This window comes from Morus notabilis, unplaced genomic scaffold, assembly GCF_000414095.1.
Source record: "Morus notabilis unplaced genomic scaffold, ASM41409v2 Scaffold241, whole genome shotgun sequence".
NCBI lineage: Eukaryota > Viridiplantae > Streptophyta > Magnoliopsida > Rosales > Moraceae > Morus > Morus notabilis.
In genome coordinates this window covers 164,942-179,625 of record NW_010358037.1, presented here as the reverse complement: position 1 = coordinate 179,625, position 14,684 = coordinate 164,942, and the positions used below count along the sequence as shown (strand labels likewise).

Genomic DNA, 14,684 nt, shown 5'->3' with positions numbered 1-14,684 from the left:
TGAAAGTTAGTTATAATTTTCTTATTTTGAGTTAAATTATTAGCTTTAATCATAGAAGTGTGTAAAAAAAAATTAATCATTTAAAAATTTTATGGGATATGTAATTAAAAAAAGAATATAGAGAATAAAAATTGAGGTGTGAATAGAATCACTCTTTTAAAAAATCAGTGAATATTTGAAAAAATAATTATCATCTCATTTACGAAAATAATCATATTTATTTATTTAAATAAAATGTTATAAAAAAAAAGTATATCGTATCACTAGGAATAGGATTAAGGTTTCATCCCCTCCAACTCTTGTAGTCTTGTTCTTTTTTCTGTCCATCTATAAAAGGACGCACTTTACAAGTAAAGATCTTCTCATTAATCCTAAGGACCTAAACTATTCCATACTTGCATGATTGGAAGTCCAAATATTATCAATCTGTTTGTTTCCCGGAAAAATTCCATCGAACAAAACTTCAGGCACCGATTTATTCACCTCGTTCAAAGAGGGCACCAATTCAGATAGAAAAAGGGGAAAAAAATGGCGACTTCCAAACCCCAGAGAACACCGGAGGAGGTGGAGGACATAATCCTCCGGAAGATTTTCCTCGTGTCGCTCTCCGACACGGCGGCGAATTCCGATTCCAGAATCGTCTACTTGGAGATGGCGGCGGCGGAGATTCTGAGCGAGGGCAAGGAATTGCGGCTCTCCAGGGATTTGATGGAGCGAGTCCTGATCGATCGCCTCTCCGGAAGCTTCCCCTCCGCCGACCCCCCTTTCGAATACCTAATCGGCTGCTACCGCCGCGCTTACGACGAGGGCAAGAAAATCGCTCCCATGAAGGACAAGAATCTCCGCTCGGAGATGGAATCGGCAGTCAAACAGGCTAAGAAGCTCTCGGTCAACTACTGCAGGATTCATTTAGGAAATCCGGACCTTTTTTCGAGCGGGAACTCGAGCGATTCGGGTAAGCCGAACGGTTCGCCGCTTCTGCCATTGATTTTCTCGGAGGTCGGGGGCACTCTGGACGGCTTCGGAGGGACGAGCAGCGGCGGGATTCAGAGTCCTCCTGGTTTTCTGGAGGAGTTCTTCAGAGACGGGGACTTCGATAGCTTGGACTCGATATTGAAGGGGCTTTACGAGGATCTTAGGCTTGGAGTGCTTAAGGTTTCGGCTTTAGGGAACTTTCAGCAGCCGCTGAGGGCTCTTATGTATTTGGTGAGCTTTCCGGCTGGGGCTAAGTCTCTGGTGAGCCACCCTTGGTGGATTCCCAAAGGCGTTTACTTGACTGGGCGTGCCATTGAAGTGACCAGCGTTTTGGGTCCTTTCTTTCACGTCAGTGCTTTGCCTGATCATAATACTATTTACAAGAGCCAACCAGATGTGGGGTGAGTTGGATTTTCGGTTTTTTTTTTCTTTTTTCATTTGTATTTGTTCTTTATAATGTTCATTACCCTCAGGTGTAGAATATTGTTGGGTTTGAAACTGTTGAAATCTATAGCTACACTTACTGCCAATGGTGCAGATTGGTTACTTGCACGTTTTCGTTACGTGTATGCTATGCTTTTTGTTCTTTTAAGAAAAATAATGCTCAAGTTTAGTGTGTTGTTCGGGTTGAAATGTATAGCTACACAGTACACTTAGATGAACCCAGTGGCCACAGTTGGCTTATTCGTACCTGTGTGTTTTTAGATAGAGCAGTAGTGAGCATATAAGTCAGTTGTGAACTATGCCTAAGACCTCTTGGTCTAGTGGCACTGAGGGGTTTGGGTGGGGTGGGGTTTAGGTGGGGGGTTGCGGGTTCAATCCCATGTTGTATAAAAAAAAAAAAATCAGTTGTGAACTATGGAAGGATATGGTTAATGCATATATATTGATTAGTTTATGATTAAAACTCTATGCTGTCGCCTATGGCCAATACTTGTTGCATCTGAAAACATTTTATGCATGCAAGACTCTGACCCTAATGAGATTTCTGTCAAGGACGGTGGCTTTTGTTTTGATCACTGCATGTAAATAACGTGTTTAAGAATTTTTCTTGTTGGGATGTTTCTTCATTTCTGGAAACATCAGCCAGCAATGTTTTTCAGAAGCTTCTACTCGGCGGCAAAATGATTTGCTTTCTTCATTTACCACTATCAAGACGGTCATGAATAATTTATATGATGGCCTATCGGAGGTTCTTTTGGTACTCCTTAAAAATCAAGACACCCGACAGAATGTTCTTGAGTTTTTTGCAGAGGTTATTAATAAAAATTCGTCAAGGGCTCATATACAGGTAATTTTCCCTTCACGTAACTTCTTTTAGAATTGCAACTGTCCGGTATGTGTATGCATATATTAAATGCGTGTCTTTGTATGTGTATGTTTTGAGTGACATATCAAATGGTTACCTGCAATTTAACATTCTACTGTAATTTTTTTTTCACAGGTGGATCCTATGTCTTGTGCAAGTTCAGGCATGTTTGTGAATTTGAGTGCCGTGATGCTTAGGCTTTGTGAGCCTTTCTTAGATGCAAATTTGACAAAAAAGGATAAAATTGACCCAAAATATGTTTTTAATGGTGACCGTTTGGATTTAAGGTGAGCACTTTTATTCAGCATGCATCATGAGATGTTTCTGCATTCGTGATTGTTGGCTATTAACATGTACTGTGATGCTAGAGGGTTGACTGCTCTGCATGCATCATCAGAAGAAGTTGCTGAATGGACAAATAAAACTAGTCAGGGGCAAAGAGATGGTGAGAATCGATTGCTGCAGTCCCAAGAAGCCACCAGTTCAGGCAGTAATGCTTTTGGACCGTCTATAACAAATACATCAAGTGGTGAAAAAACTAAATACACATTTATATGTGAATGTTTCTTCATGACTGCAAGGGTGCTCAATCTGGGCATGTTAAAAGCATTCTCTGACTTTAAAAATTTAGTTCAGGTAATCAGGCTTTATGTGTGAGCAGACAGAATACTGCATAACAATTGTAATCATGAGGTCTTTTAGTTAATTTTTTTGAGCATCCGGTTTATTGTCTTCCCATCAACTTTAACTTTGTAATAATTCTTGGACAACAACTGGTTAATTGGTTAAAAAAATATTTTCCAGGAAATCTCAAGGTATGAAGAGACCCTCACCACTCTCAAAGCCATGCAACAGCAGACACCTTCTCCACCAATGCAGCTGGAAATAACTGGTCTTGAGAAAGAAATAGAGTTGTTATCACAAGAAAAGCTGTGTTACGAAGCTCAGATATTAAGGGTATGCCAGAGTAATTTCTTTAATTATCTAGATCCCAATTAGGTGTGCTGTCAAAAATTTTCAAGCTGTTTTACTTAAGACTTTTTTCCCGCAAGTTTTCACTTTTCATTTTTTATTTTCCTCAAGTTTTCAGTTTTAAGGTTATATATATATATATATATAATTCTTTGTATTGTTAGCCTTCATTTGATATCTGATAATTGTTTCTCATCTTGATTACTATTTTAGGATGGAACACTTATACAGTGTGCTGTGTCTTTCTATCGATTGATGGTTGTATGGTTGGTTGGCATGGTTGGTGGATTTAAAATGCCTCTTCCTGCAACATGCCCTGAGGAATTTGCGTGTATGCCAGAGCACTTTGTGGAAGATGCTATGGAATTGCTTATATTTGCTTCCCGGATTCCCAAAGTCTTAGATGGTGTCTTGCTGGTAGATTTTTTGTTCAAAAGGCCCTGTCCTGAATTTATATCCTTCTGACTTCCCACCATGTGTAATTTATATTTGTCTCTGCTCTTTCTTGGCACTTGCAGGATGATTTTATGAACTTTATCATCATGTTCATGGCTAGCCCAAACTATATAAGAAATCCTTATTTAAGAGCAAAGATGGTTGGAGTCCTGAACTGCTGGATGCCCCGTAAAAGGTACTTCGTTTTGTGCCCTGTAGAAGTAGATCTCTGCTTTTATGTAATTTTAAGCTCAAATTTATTTTCATTTCTTTTTACATAGTGAACTCGGTGGATCATCTGCTACTGCTAGTCTCTTTGAAGGTCACCAACTGTCTCTTGAGTATCTTGTGAGGAATCTTTTGAAGCTTTATGTTGACATTGAGTTCACTGGTTCTCACACTCAGGTGAGTGGCACTATTATTATGTACTATACATATCAAGAAGTGTTTTTTTAGATTTATGCGCTGGCTCTGGTTTCACGTGCTTCAGATGTAGACAAGATCAAAGTCAACCATATGTCATCTTTATCACTTCCTAGTTTCTGTAGTTTCATTTGTTGTTAGCACTCTTAAGCGTTGATTGTTTAGTCCATCTTCCCTTTGTTAATGCGCAGGATGAACTCTCAATTCTTTGCTTTTTATGTTGGCCTCTGTTTTTTATGTGCGCAGTTTTATGATAAGTTCAACATCCGCTACAACATTGCTGAACTTCTTGAGTACCTGTGGCAAGTCCCTAGTCATCGTAATGCTTGGAGAAGGGTACAGAACCTAACCTACCTTATTCCACTTCATGATTTTTGACTTCAATATATTGCTAATTCTCTGCCTCCTTTTCACGTGTCTTTCTGCGCAAATATATCTTTTCCAGATTGCAAAGGAAGAGGAAAAGGGTGTCTATCTGAACTTCTTAAACTTCCTGATCAACGACAGCATCTATCTTCTTGATGAAAGTCTTAATAAGATTCTTGAACTGAAAGAGCTGGAAGCTGAGATGGCGAACACTGCTGAATGGGAGCGGCGACCTGCTCAAGAGAGGCAGGAGCGAACCCGACTATTCCATTCTCAGGAAAATGTCAGTATGCTTTCCGAGCCTCTGTTTCCCGGTCCCCTTCCAATAAACCATTGTTTCTTTTCCTCAATTTATGGGAAGCTTATCAAATTGGGCTTTTGCAGATTATACGTATTGACATGAAATTGGCGAATAAAGATGTCACTATGCTGGCGTTTACTTCTGAACAAATCACAGCTCCTTTCCTACTTGCTGAGATGGTAACAGTTTTTGCCTTTTATCCAACTTTTGTGTTATTGCTCTGATGTAGTGACAAGTGGTCTTGTCAAATCTGTTTTGGACATGTTTATTCCTTTTTTCAGAACTTATGATATTTTACATTTTCTTTTCCAGGTTGAAAGAGTAGCAAGTATGCTCAATTACTTTCTGTTGCAACTGGTGGGTCCCCAAAGAAAATCCCTTAGTTTGAAAGACCCAGAAAAATATGAATTCCGTCCAAAGCAATTGCTTAGGCAGGTATGCTATTGGTTTGCCCAATTGTCTGTTCTGGTAGAAGCAAACCTATATTTATGAGTTCCATCTATGCCGTACTGTTATGAGCATACCCAATGAAGATACAATCAACCGTTTTGTGACAATGCGTTTACTGTTGCTATATGCTGTCCTCTTTTTAATTATTTACAGCCTATATCTAAAGACCTTGACTAACTAATTCGTTGTTTATTTACAGATTGTACAGATATATGTTCATTTGGCAAGAGGTGATACGGAAAATATCTTCCCAGCTGCCATTTCAAAGGACGGTCGATCATATAATGACCAGGTAATGCGTTTGAGGTGCAAACTCCATAGGAGTTCTCTTCCATTGACAATGTTGTGTGATTAAAATTTTGCTTGCCCCCGCTTTCTTCCAAATTAGTTTACTGTAGACAATCTAATGAGTAGAGCTTGCTTCAGTTGTTCACTGCAGCAGCAGATGTTCTCAGGAGAATTGGTGAAGATGGGAGGATTATACAGGAATTTGCTGAGCTAGGTGCCAAAGCTAAAGTTGCCGCTTCTGAGGCTATGGGCACGGAGGCTGTTCTCGGAGAGATACCCGATGAGTTCCTTGATCCAATTCAAGTACGTTTTCTTTCTTCTTTTTTTTCCCCTAATAAAATATTACCTACGCTTAGGATCCATACATGCTTTCCACAAACTTTATTGACAGGAGATTATATAGCGGTATTTTGTGACAAAAAGAATGCTGACAGTGTTTGTTTTCTTGCAGTACACATTAATGAAGGATCCGGTGATCTTACCTTCTTCCAGAATCACAATAGATCGGCCAGTCATTCAAAGGCATCTTCTTAGTGATAGTGTATGTCTTCATCTGCCACTAATTTTCTTATTATTATTTTTAAATACATCTCATTATGTTAATCTCTTTTTGCCAATTTGCAGACTGATCCATTCAACCGTTCCCATCTTACCGGGGACATGTTGATACCCAACACTGAATTAAAGGCGAGAATCGAGGAGTTTATTAGGTCTCAAGAAATGAAGCGACTTGGTGAAGGCTTAAGCACGCAGAGCTCCAAGGAAACTATACAAACCACAGATGGTCAAATGCTGATTGATTAGGTATTTAGTTTGGAGTGATGAGTTAGGTTTTATATTTTGGGAAGGATACATTATTTATTTCAATAGTAATTAATATTTTAAATGAGGATTGTAAGTATTCCGACGCCAATTTCACATGTTTATTCTTAGAAATAACATTTGTTCTTTCTGAAACACCCTGTAAAGTTTCTGCAATTTGATGTATAAGACGTTATATTATCGAATGGAATCGTCGTCATTCATATTTTTACTCCTTTTCAAAACCATGGTCCTCTTTTGATATTGAGTAAGGGGCCTTTTCAATTTCAATAAGGCTCGCGTAGAGGCGCTCACGTTTTTTGGCTTCCCTAAAATCGAATGTTTTTAAGTTGGTAAAGACCCACCCTTGTTTCAGTCAGAATGAGTACCCGGAACCATATATATATATGTATATGTATATGTATATGTATGTACGGAAATGATTTTTTTTTTTTTATAGTTGAAAGTTGTATATATGTAAATGATATTGTTGACAGTTACAAGTACTAACACTAAAGCAATTCCTTGCCAATATTGTTATGATTTTAACCAGGTAGACGTACGACAAATCAGCATATGCTATCCATTATCCTCGCGTATGGACAAACAAATAAATAAGAAAAACCAAAACCCTTAAAAAAAAAAAAAAATGAAGGGCGTAAAAGTGACAAAATATCATCTTAGCAATAAGTTAATTATTTTTATTATTTGTTTTTCCATCTGTGAATTGCGAGTTCTTGAACAAAACTGATGGGCTCTTCACCGCAAAACAGGAAAATTATAAATTGTTAATGTTTGGGGTCCAAAAGTGATGGATTTCTATGATTATCATTGTTTTAGGTATCTGGATAATCCTCTTTAAGAGAAAATATTCTTGAAGATGACACTACTCCCCATGGAGATGGGGGGCCGTGCCTGGAAAAGAGCTGGATGAGAGAATAATTTTGGATGAACATATAATATTAATTTTTATAACAGCCGAAGATGCAAGCAACCCATGAGCATCAATATATATCTATCTATACGTGTATCGTGTGTTTGAATAAAATATTCAAAAACCTTGATCCGAAAAACTAAATAATAATAATACTAATAATCAAACTCCTCCTTACCCAACAACCTTATCATGATATCATCCCAAATTACAATTTAGACCCTCAATCTGATCTGGTGATCCAGTATTATGGCTCACGTTTTCACCTGCCTTTCTATTCCAAACCAACCTAATGCCCTTCTAATTCTATATATGAACAGAAAAACTACAAATCCATCTCCCACACAACATCTCAAGATCCAAAACCTATGTTTGGAAACTTCAACTCTTTACACAAAAAAGAGAGACATGTCAAACACCAGAGACTCCAGATCTCTATCTCCTCACATAGCTCTCATTCCAAGCGCCGGAATGGGCCACTTGCTTCCCTTTCTCCGAATCACTTCCATGCTTCTATCTCGCAATTGCACCGTCACATTGATCACCGCTGAATCGACTGTTTCCGCCGTAGAATCCTCCTACATCTCCTCCTTTCTTTCTCAACATCCACAAGTCAAACATGTTGACATCCAACCTATTCAACTCCACTCAAATCCCACGTCAAATGACCCTCTCTTTCTCCAATTTGAGTCCATAAGCCGTTCTTTTCAACTTCTCTCTCCTGCACTATCCTCATCCTCGCCACCTCTCTCCGCTATCTTCACACACTTGTCTATGGCTTCGATCATAACACCAATAGCTGCGGAGCTTGGCGTACCAAGCTACCTTGTTTCCAGCACCTCTACTAAATTCCTTTGCCTAATGGCATACCATCCTGTACTTATAGCCGATCCTGATAAACTTGGAAACAGTTCAACTGAGCTAACTATCCCGGGGTTGACCCCTTTTCCAATATCAAGCATTCCTTCACCATTCAAGAATCCAGATAACATCTTCACTAGATCAATTTTAGTTCCAAATGCTAGAGCACTCTCAAAAGCCAAAGGAATCATAGTGAATTCCTTTGATTGTTTTGAACCAGAAACTCTTGAAGCAATCAACAATGGAAGAGTTTTGGAGCATTCTCTTCCACCAGTCCTCCCAATAGGGCCATTGGAATCATATGAAATTAAGAAGGAGAAGAGTCATTACATGACATGGCTAGACAACCAACCTGAGGAGTCTGTGGTTTATGTGAATTTTGGGGGCAGAACAACCATGTCAAACCACCAAATAAGAGAACTGTCAAAGGGGTTGGAGAGAAGTGGATATCGATTTCTTTTGGTGCTTAAATGTAGCGAAGTCGATGAAGAGGACAAAGATGACCTGAAAGATTTGGTAGGGGATTCTTTCTTGGAAAGAACAAGGAACAAGGGAATGGTAGTGAAGGGATGGGTTAGTCAACAGGAGATTCTGGAACATCCTTCCATTGGTGCTTTTGTAAACCATTGCGGGTGGAACTCGGTTATGGAAGCAGCTCGGCGGGGGATTCCCATGGTGGCTTGGCCACAAATTGGGGATCAAAGGGTGAATGCAGAGATTGTGAAGAATGCAGGGTTGGGAATATGGGAAAGTAAGTGGGGTTTGGGTCTCCAAGCTGAGTTGGTGTGTGGGGAAGAGATTGAGAAAAAGATTAAGGAAGTAATGGAAAATGAGAAGCTGAGGGAAATGGCTAAGAAAGTAGGGGACGAGGCTAGGAAGTATACTAATATTGGTGGGAGATCTGAGAAGGTGCTCAAGGAACTAGTGGAATTCTTACAGAAGTAGTGAGATTAAAGTGTGCCATGATTTCAAATATTGTAAGAGTTGAAACTCTGTTACTTTTTTCATAGAAGTCTGTTTTAGCATTTTTAACGAGTCTTGTTCATTTTCAAAAGGATAAGAATTTCGAAAAAAGCAAAGAATAACGATTCAGAGTATAAATGATGCAGGGGCTCTTACTGCCGTTTAAGCATTTGGTTGTCGTTTAAGCCTTCATGGCTCTTGTTGTTTAAGTTTTTTCTTTTCCCTGTCGTTTTGAGTTTGCAAGTCGTTTTTGTTATGCTGTAATCTACCAGCTATATATAGCTAGATTGTCAGACAATTAAGAAGTTAATAAAATTATCCTAAGTTACTCAGCCATTTGTTGCCCTGTTAGTGGTTTGCTATTTTCTTTTTAGGGTTTGGCTTGCATAGCCAACTCCATCTGGTTTAAGCCAGAGAAAACAGCTGCTGCCTATACCAGGTTTGGTATGAGAGCTAAGGCTTTCCTTGATGACCACCGGCGAGGCCAGCCTTCCCCGGATTGATGACGAAGATCGAAGCATTCCCACCTTCTGGGCCACCGTGCCGAAACTCGAGCAGAAGTTTGAGGTTAGTTTCAAACTTCTCAATCGTAACCTCCACCAAGTTATAACCCACATCGGAGCTGCCACCCCCAACCAACGGAGGGACATCCCGCCGCCACGTCAGGAGCGGGAAGTCACGCGAACTCTGCCACCTGTGAACAGAGGACCGCGTCTACCCTGACGGCCTGTGGAGCTGGACGTTGAGATTGATGAGTTTGAGAAAAGAGACGCCACATCTCCGCCGCCACAACCTATGCCTCCAGATCTGGACTTTGAGGAAGTTCTTGACCCTTGGCTTAACCGAGGCACCAGGTATGAACAACGAAACACTCGCTTTAATGGTGACCGAACGTTAGATTTCAAGTTTAAGTTGGAGTTACCTAGCTTTGATGGGCATTTAGACATTGAGGATTACCTCGACTGGGAACATAAGGTTGATAATTTCTTTGAGTACATGACTGTTCCGGAAGACAAGAAGACTAAGTCCGTGACCTCTAAGCTGACAAAAAGGGGGGAAAGAGATGGGCGACCACCGGTTCGCTCGTGGGCTCTCATGAAATAGTTGATGCGGCAGCGGTCCTTGCCGAATGACTTTGAGCAGACCTTGTTTTGGCAATACCAACGTTGTTCGCAGTGAGGCCGAAGCGTGGGGAATACACCGAAGAATATTGTCGATTGAAGGCTCGCAACAACCTTCCGGAGTCAGAGGACCAACAAATCACTAGGTATGTTGGAGGGTTGAAGGAGAGCATCCAAGACCAACTTATGCTGACGCCTATTTGGAATCTCACTGATGCAATCACCCTGGCCTACAAAGTTGAAGCTCAACAGTCCTGCAGTGGAAATCGAGCTCAGTCAAATCGCCATCCTATGGAGTACACTTTGGAACGAGAGAGAACATGTGAATCCTCGCAATGTCTAGTGGCAGCACCTCACGGGAAAGCTCCCATTGAAAGTCAGAAAATACCCGCCCCGGCACAGCTCCCTTCAGTCCAAGTGGCTAACAACCCTTATGCCTGGCCCATAACTGGGAAGTGCTACCGTTGCAACAATTCGGGACACCGATCCAACGAGTGTCCTCTTTGAAAGCTAATAAACCTTATTAGCGAGCTGGGCATTGTCAACGAAGAAGAGGAAGTTGAGACAATTGAAGAAGAAGCCGAAGAGGTAGAGCACGTATTCAGAGATGAAGAGACCGAATCGCGTGTGTAGTACAAAGGATTTTGTTGTCACCAAAACAACACAACGCGAACCAACATTCCATTTTTCAGACTCGTTACGCAATCAATATGAAGGTGTGTGACCTAATTATTGACAGTGGCAGCAGTGACAACTTCATTTTGAAGGCTTTGGTCAAGGCCTTTAACCTCGCTACTGAGAAACACCCCCGACCCTATAAGATTGGGTGGATCAATAAAGGGGTCGAAGCTTCAATTGATACTATTTGCATGGTTCCATTCTCCATTGGCAACCATTACCAAGATACTGTCGTTTGTGATGTCATTGAAATTGATGCATCACACATCCTCCTTGGTCAACCTTGGGAATTTGATGTGAATGCTAAGCATAATGGCATGACTAATTGTTATGAGTTCTCTTAGCTCGGTAAGAAGATAGCTCTCATGCCGCTTCCCCCTTAAGAATAGGTCGCTGCCCAAGGTGATCACAAGGGGCGGTTGTTCCTTGCAACTCCAGGTAAACCACTCGAACATGACATTTGAGCCGCGAAAATGATTTTAGCCTTAGTTTCTAAAGGGACAAAGACGACTCCTACTCTCATTCCTCATGAAGTGCAGGCCCTAATGGAAGAATTCAGCGACCTCGCTCCAGATGAACTACCCGAAGAGCTACCCCCAATGAGGGAGATCCAACACTGCATCAATTTCATTCCCGGTGCGAGTTTCCCGAACCTCTCACATTACAGTATGGGGCCCATTGAGCATGACACCCTGCAACTGATGGTAGAAGACCTTTTACAAAAACAACTCATTCACCCTAGCCTGAGTCCGTTTCAGCCCTTTTAGTGCCAAAAAAGGATGGTAGTTGGAGGATGTGCGTCGATAGTCGAGCAACAAGCAAGATAACCGTTAAATATCGATTCCCCATTCCACACCTTGAAGATATGCTTGACAAGCTTGACGGCTCGAAAGTGTTTTCCCAGCTCGACTTACGGAGCGGCTATCACCAAATTTGAATCCGGCCGGGGGACGAATGGAAGACCACTTTTGTGACGACCCTCCTATGAGGCCGCCACTGTAACTTAAACTTTAACTTGTACTTACTGGGGTTGCTTAAAATTTGCGGAACATTTTTTTTTTTTAATATAAGAAAGAATACTTTCATAATTTGTAACAATAATTTCAAATAAGTGAATCACTAAATTTCTTAAAGCTTTTCTTAATTTCAGTTAAGATAAAACGTTCTAAAAATATCTTTCAAACAGAGCAGCATTTGAACTCTTATTTCAAATGCTCTTTAAAAGCCTTTCTAAAACTAGCCAATTCAATCGGGCCATTTAATTTTGACTTTGAAACGGATTTCGTGAGAAATCTTAAATTCAAGTACATCTTAAAGCCCTTTTAAAATCAATCGTTTAAATCGTCATGTTTAAAATTTGTTTATTTGTTGCATGCTCTGTTGCAACGTTCTAAAACTTAAATACTCAAAACGAGGGTTGTTAGCTACAACCTCGGTTTCCTTAACATACATATGTACCTATACTTTTTAAACATACATGCTTGAAACCTTTAAATCATATATACATATACATGATTTTTCTTAAACTTACTGCGGAAGATAACTGCGTGAGCGGTATCCATTCCCATCTCCCCCATTCGTCCGCCGCTTGCCATTGCCCTTCAAGAATTGCTGATAGGTTTCTTACCTACAGCATGAACATATCTGATTGAGCTTTCGCTCAGCAAGTAGGAACTATATCTCACAAAATAACTGTAAGTACACATGAATAAATATGCATGAGCTGATTATGCTTAATTATGATGTCTTATCATAGTCTTATTATCTTATCTTATATTTCTTACTGATGGGCCCGAGTGCTCGCGTACCACTTGCGCGCAATCATCGGAACGTGAGGGTTTGCAAGGTCCCCCACGACACCGTGATTATAACTGGAATGCCTCCCTTGAGTCGGAGGACATTATTGTTATTTTCTGTTTCTCCCTTGTGGAGCATGAGTTACCTCCCTTGTGGAGGCTGGGACGGCACTCAACTGATAATTATTCTTATAAGTTCCTCTTGGCTTATTAAGGTGTATGCAATATGACATAGCAAAGCATACTATAACATAGAATGTACTCAAATACATATACTTCATGTGCACTGCTTAAGTGTATGCAGTATGATCTAGCATAGTATACATAATATTAAATTAACTCAAACACATATAATTCATGTGCGCTGTTTATGTGTATGCAGCATGACATAGCATCGCATACAATACTTAAAGCATAAACATGCATATATAACATGTGTAACTTTTTCTTTAAAAATCTATTCATACTGTAGGCGAGATTCCTACTTACCTGATTTACAGAGCTGGAATCCACTCTTCGCCAAACAGCCTATTCTCTTACTTGCTTACTTCTGAAAATGAACACCCATTGAGAGTGTGAAATTATCTGTCATTTGCTATTCTATTTTAGCAACTTATGAAGGAAATCTAACCCTTTACTTAAGGTATGTATTCCTTTCCTTTATTGAAGGATAATTTACTATAAGGATCAATTTATTAAATCCTCAAAATCTTATTTTCCTTAATTGCCATTACAAATTTGTGCTAAATTGATAATTCATTAATTATCTTATCCTTATAATAAGTCTAATAATTTAGTTAATTAATTTTGGTAATTAATTAACCCTTTTATTCATATACTAAGTCTACATAAGTTAGTTAATTAATCTTAGTAATTAATTAACTTCCTTAACAATATTCTAAGTCTTAGATAATTTAATTAATTAGTTTTAATAATTAATTAAATTATCATTCATAATACACTTTTAATAAACTGTACTTTACCTCACTTGACGGGCTCATAATAGTGTTAAGGTCCATATTTACCGTTGTAAAATTAAGGGTCTAGCGTATCGTTTCTTTACGATTTTCGCTTACATGCTTATTTGAAAACCGTTAAGTTTTATTGGAAAACTATATACGACATTTAACATAAACATAAACCTAATTCACGAATCTCATAATTAACGTATTTCATGAAAATCATACGCATTATATGACTATCTTAATTAAACTGTAAGCAAGGTTTGTACTTGCCTGGATTCCGAGCTAAGCGGTTCTGATAGTATCTCGCTTGTCGTGTCCTCCTGCGTATTCTTCAAAACTAATTTTGGGAAAAGCTGCAAGTACTATGAATGATCCTTGAGGAACATCGTAGCTTTAAACACTCGATTCTGATCTTCACATGTTTAGTCTGAACCACCTCGATCCGCGTGCAATCAGTACTAGACCATTCTTATCAGAATTGAATTTGGTTGAACGGACGTCACCATTTCGTTCAGCACGTCGAAACTAGTCGGGATATGGTCTCGGACCATCAAACGGATGTCGATAGTCTGAGAAACGACACCTCGCCGGAATATGGCGGCGGCGGCTCCCGGAGAGTTTTTCCGCGGCGGGCTTGGGGCCTACCCCCCCATAACTTGACCCTTCTGAGTCCATTGGTGCGGTCAATTTCACGCCATTCGGCCTGTAACAGTACCTATCGAGACCGGCAACGTCGCTAAAATCCGACGACTCAAATCTCACAATTCCGGTCATCAATACTTAAAATTGGATGAGGGGTTTTCTTACCCGTTTCCTTCTGAGTGTTGTGACACCAAATTCACTACGATCCAACGGTTAGATCGTCGAAACCACCTCTTCCCTCCACGGACGACGGTAGTGGCTCCGTTTTCCGGCCAAACTGCGACGGCGACAGTGGCTGCTGGTCGGGATCTACTGGACGTCGGCTTCTAAGTTGATTGGTGGGGGCGGTGACATCCACAACGGCCTGGAGAGAGAGAAACGACGGCGGGGACGGCGGGGGATCC

At 40.1% G+C, this 14,684-nt stretch overlaps 2 protein-coding genes across 2 annotated transcripts; both read left to right on the top strand.

Annotated features, from left to right (window-relative positions):
• Positions 1-270: 270 nt before the first annotated feature.
• Positions 271-6,522, top strand: LOC21403844 (probable ubiquitin conjugation factor E4). Its single transcript, XM_024177359.1, has 16 exons — positions 271-1,376; positions 2,062-2,266; positions 2,420-2,571; positions 2,653-2,920; positions 3,089-3,241; positions 3,470-3,673; positions 3,775-3,887; positions 3,973-4,096; positions 4,361-4,450; positions 4,560-4,763; positions 4,865-4,960; positions 5,094-5,216; positions 5,431-5,523; positions 5,658-5,822; positions 5,971-6,060; positions 6,144-6,522. Exons 1-16 carry the CDS (start codon positions 529-531, stop codon positions 6,321-6,323), a joined length of 3,108 nt encoding a protein of 1,035 aa, XP_024033127.1. The 5' UTR covers positions 271-528; the 3' UTR covers positions 6,324-6,522.
• A 1,140-nt stretch (positions 6,523-7,662) lies between these two features.
• On the top strand, positions 7,663-9,060 carry LOC21403843 (UDP-glycosyltransferase 13). The gene has a single exon (XM_010091281.1). The coding sequence runs from the start codon at positions 7,663-7,665 to the stop codon at positions 9,058-9,060; it is 1,398 nt and encodes a 465-aa protein (XP_010089583.1).
• The last annotated feature ends 5,624 nt before the right edge of the window (positions 9,061-14,684 follow it).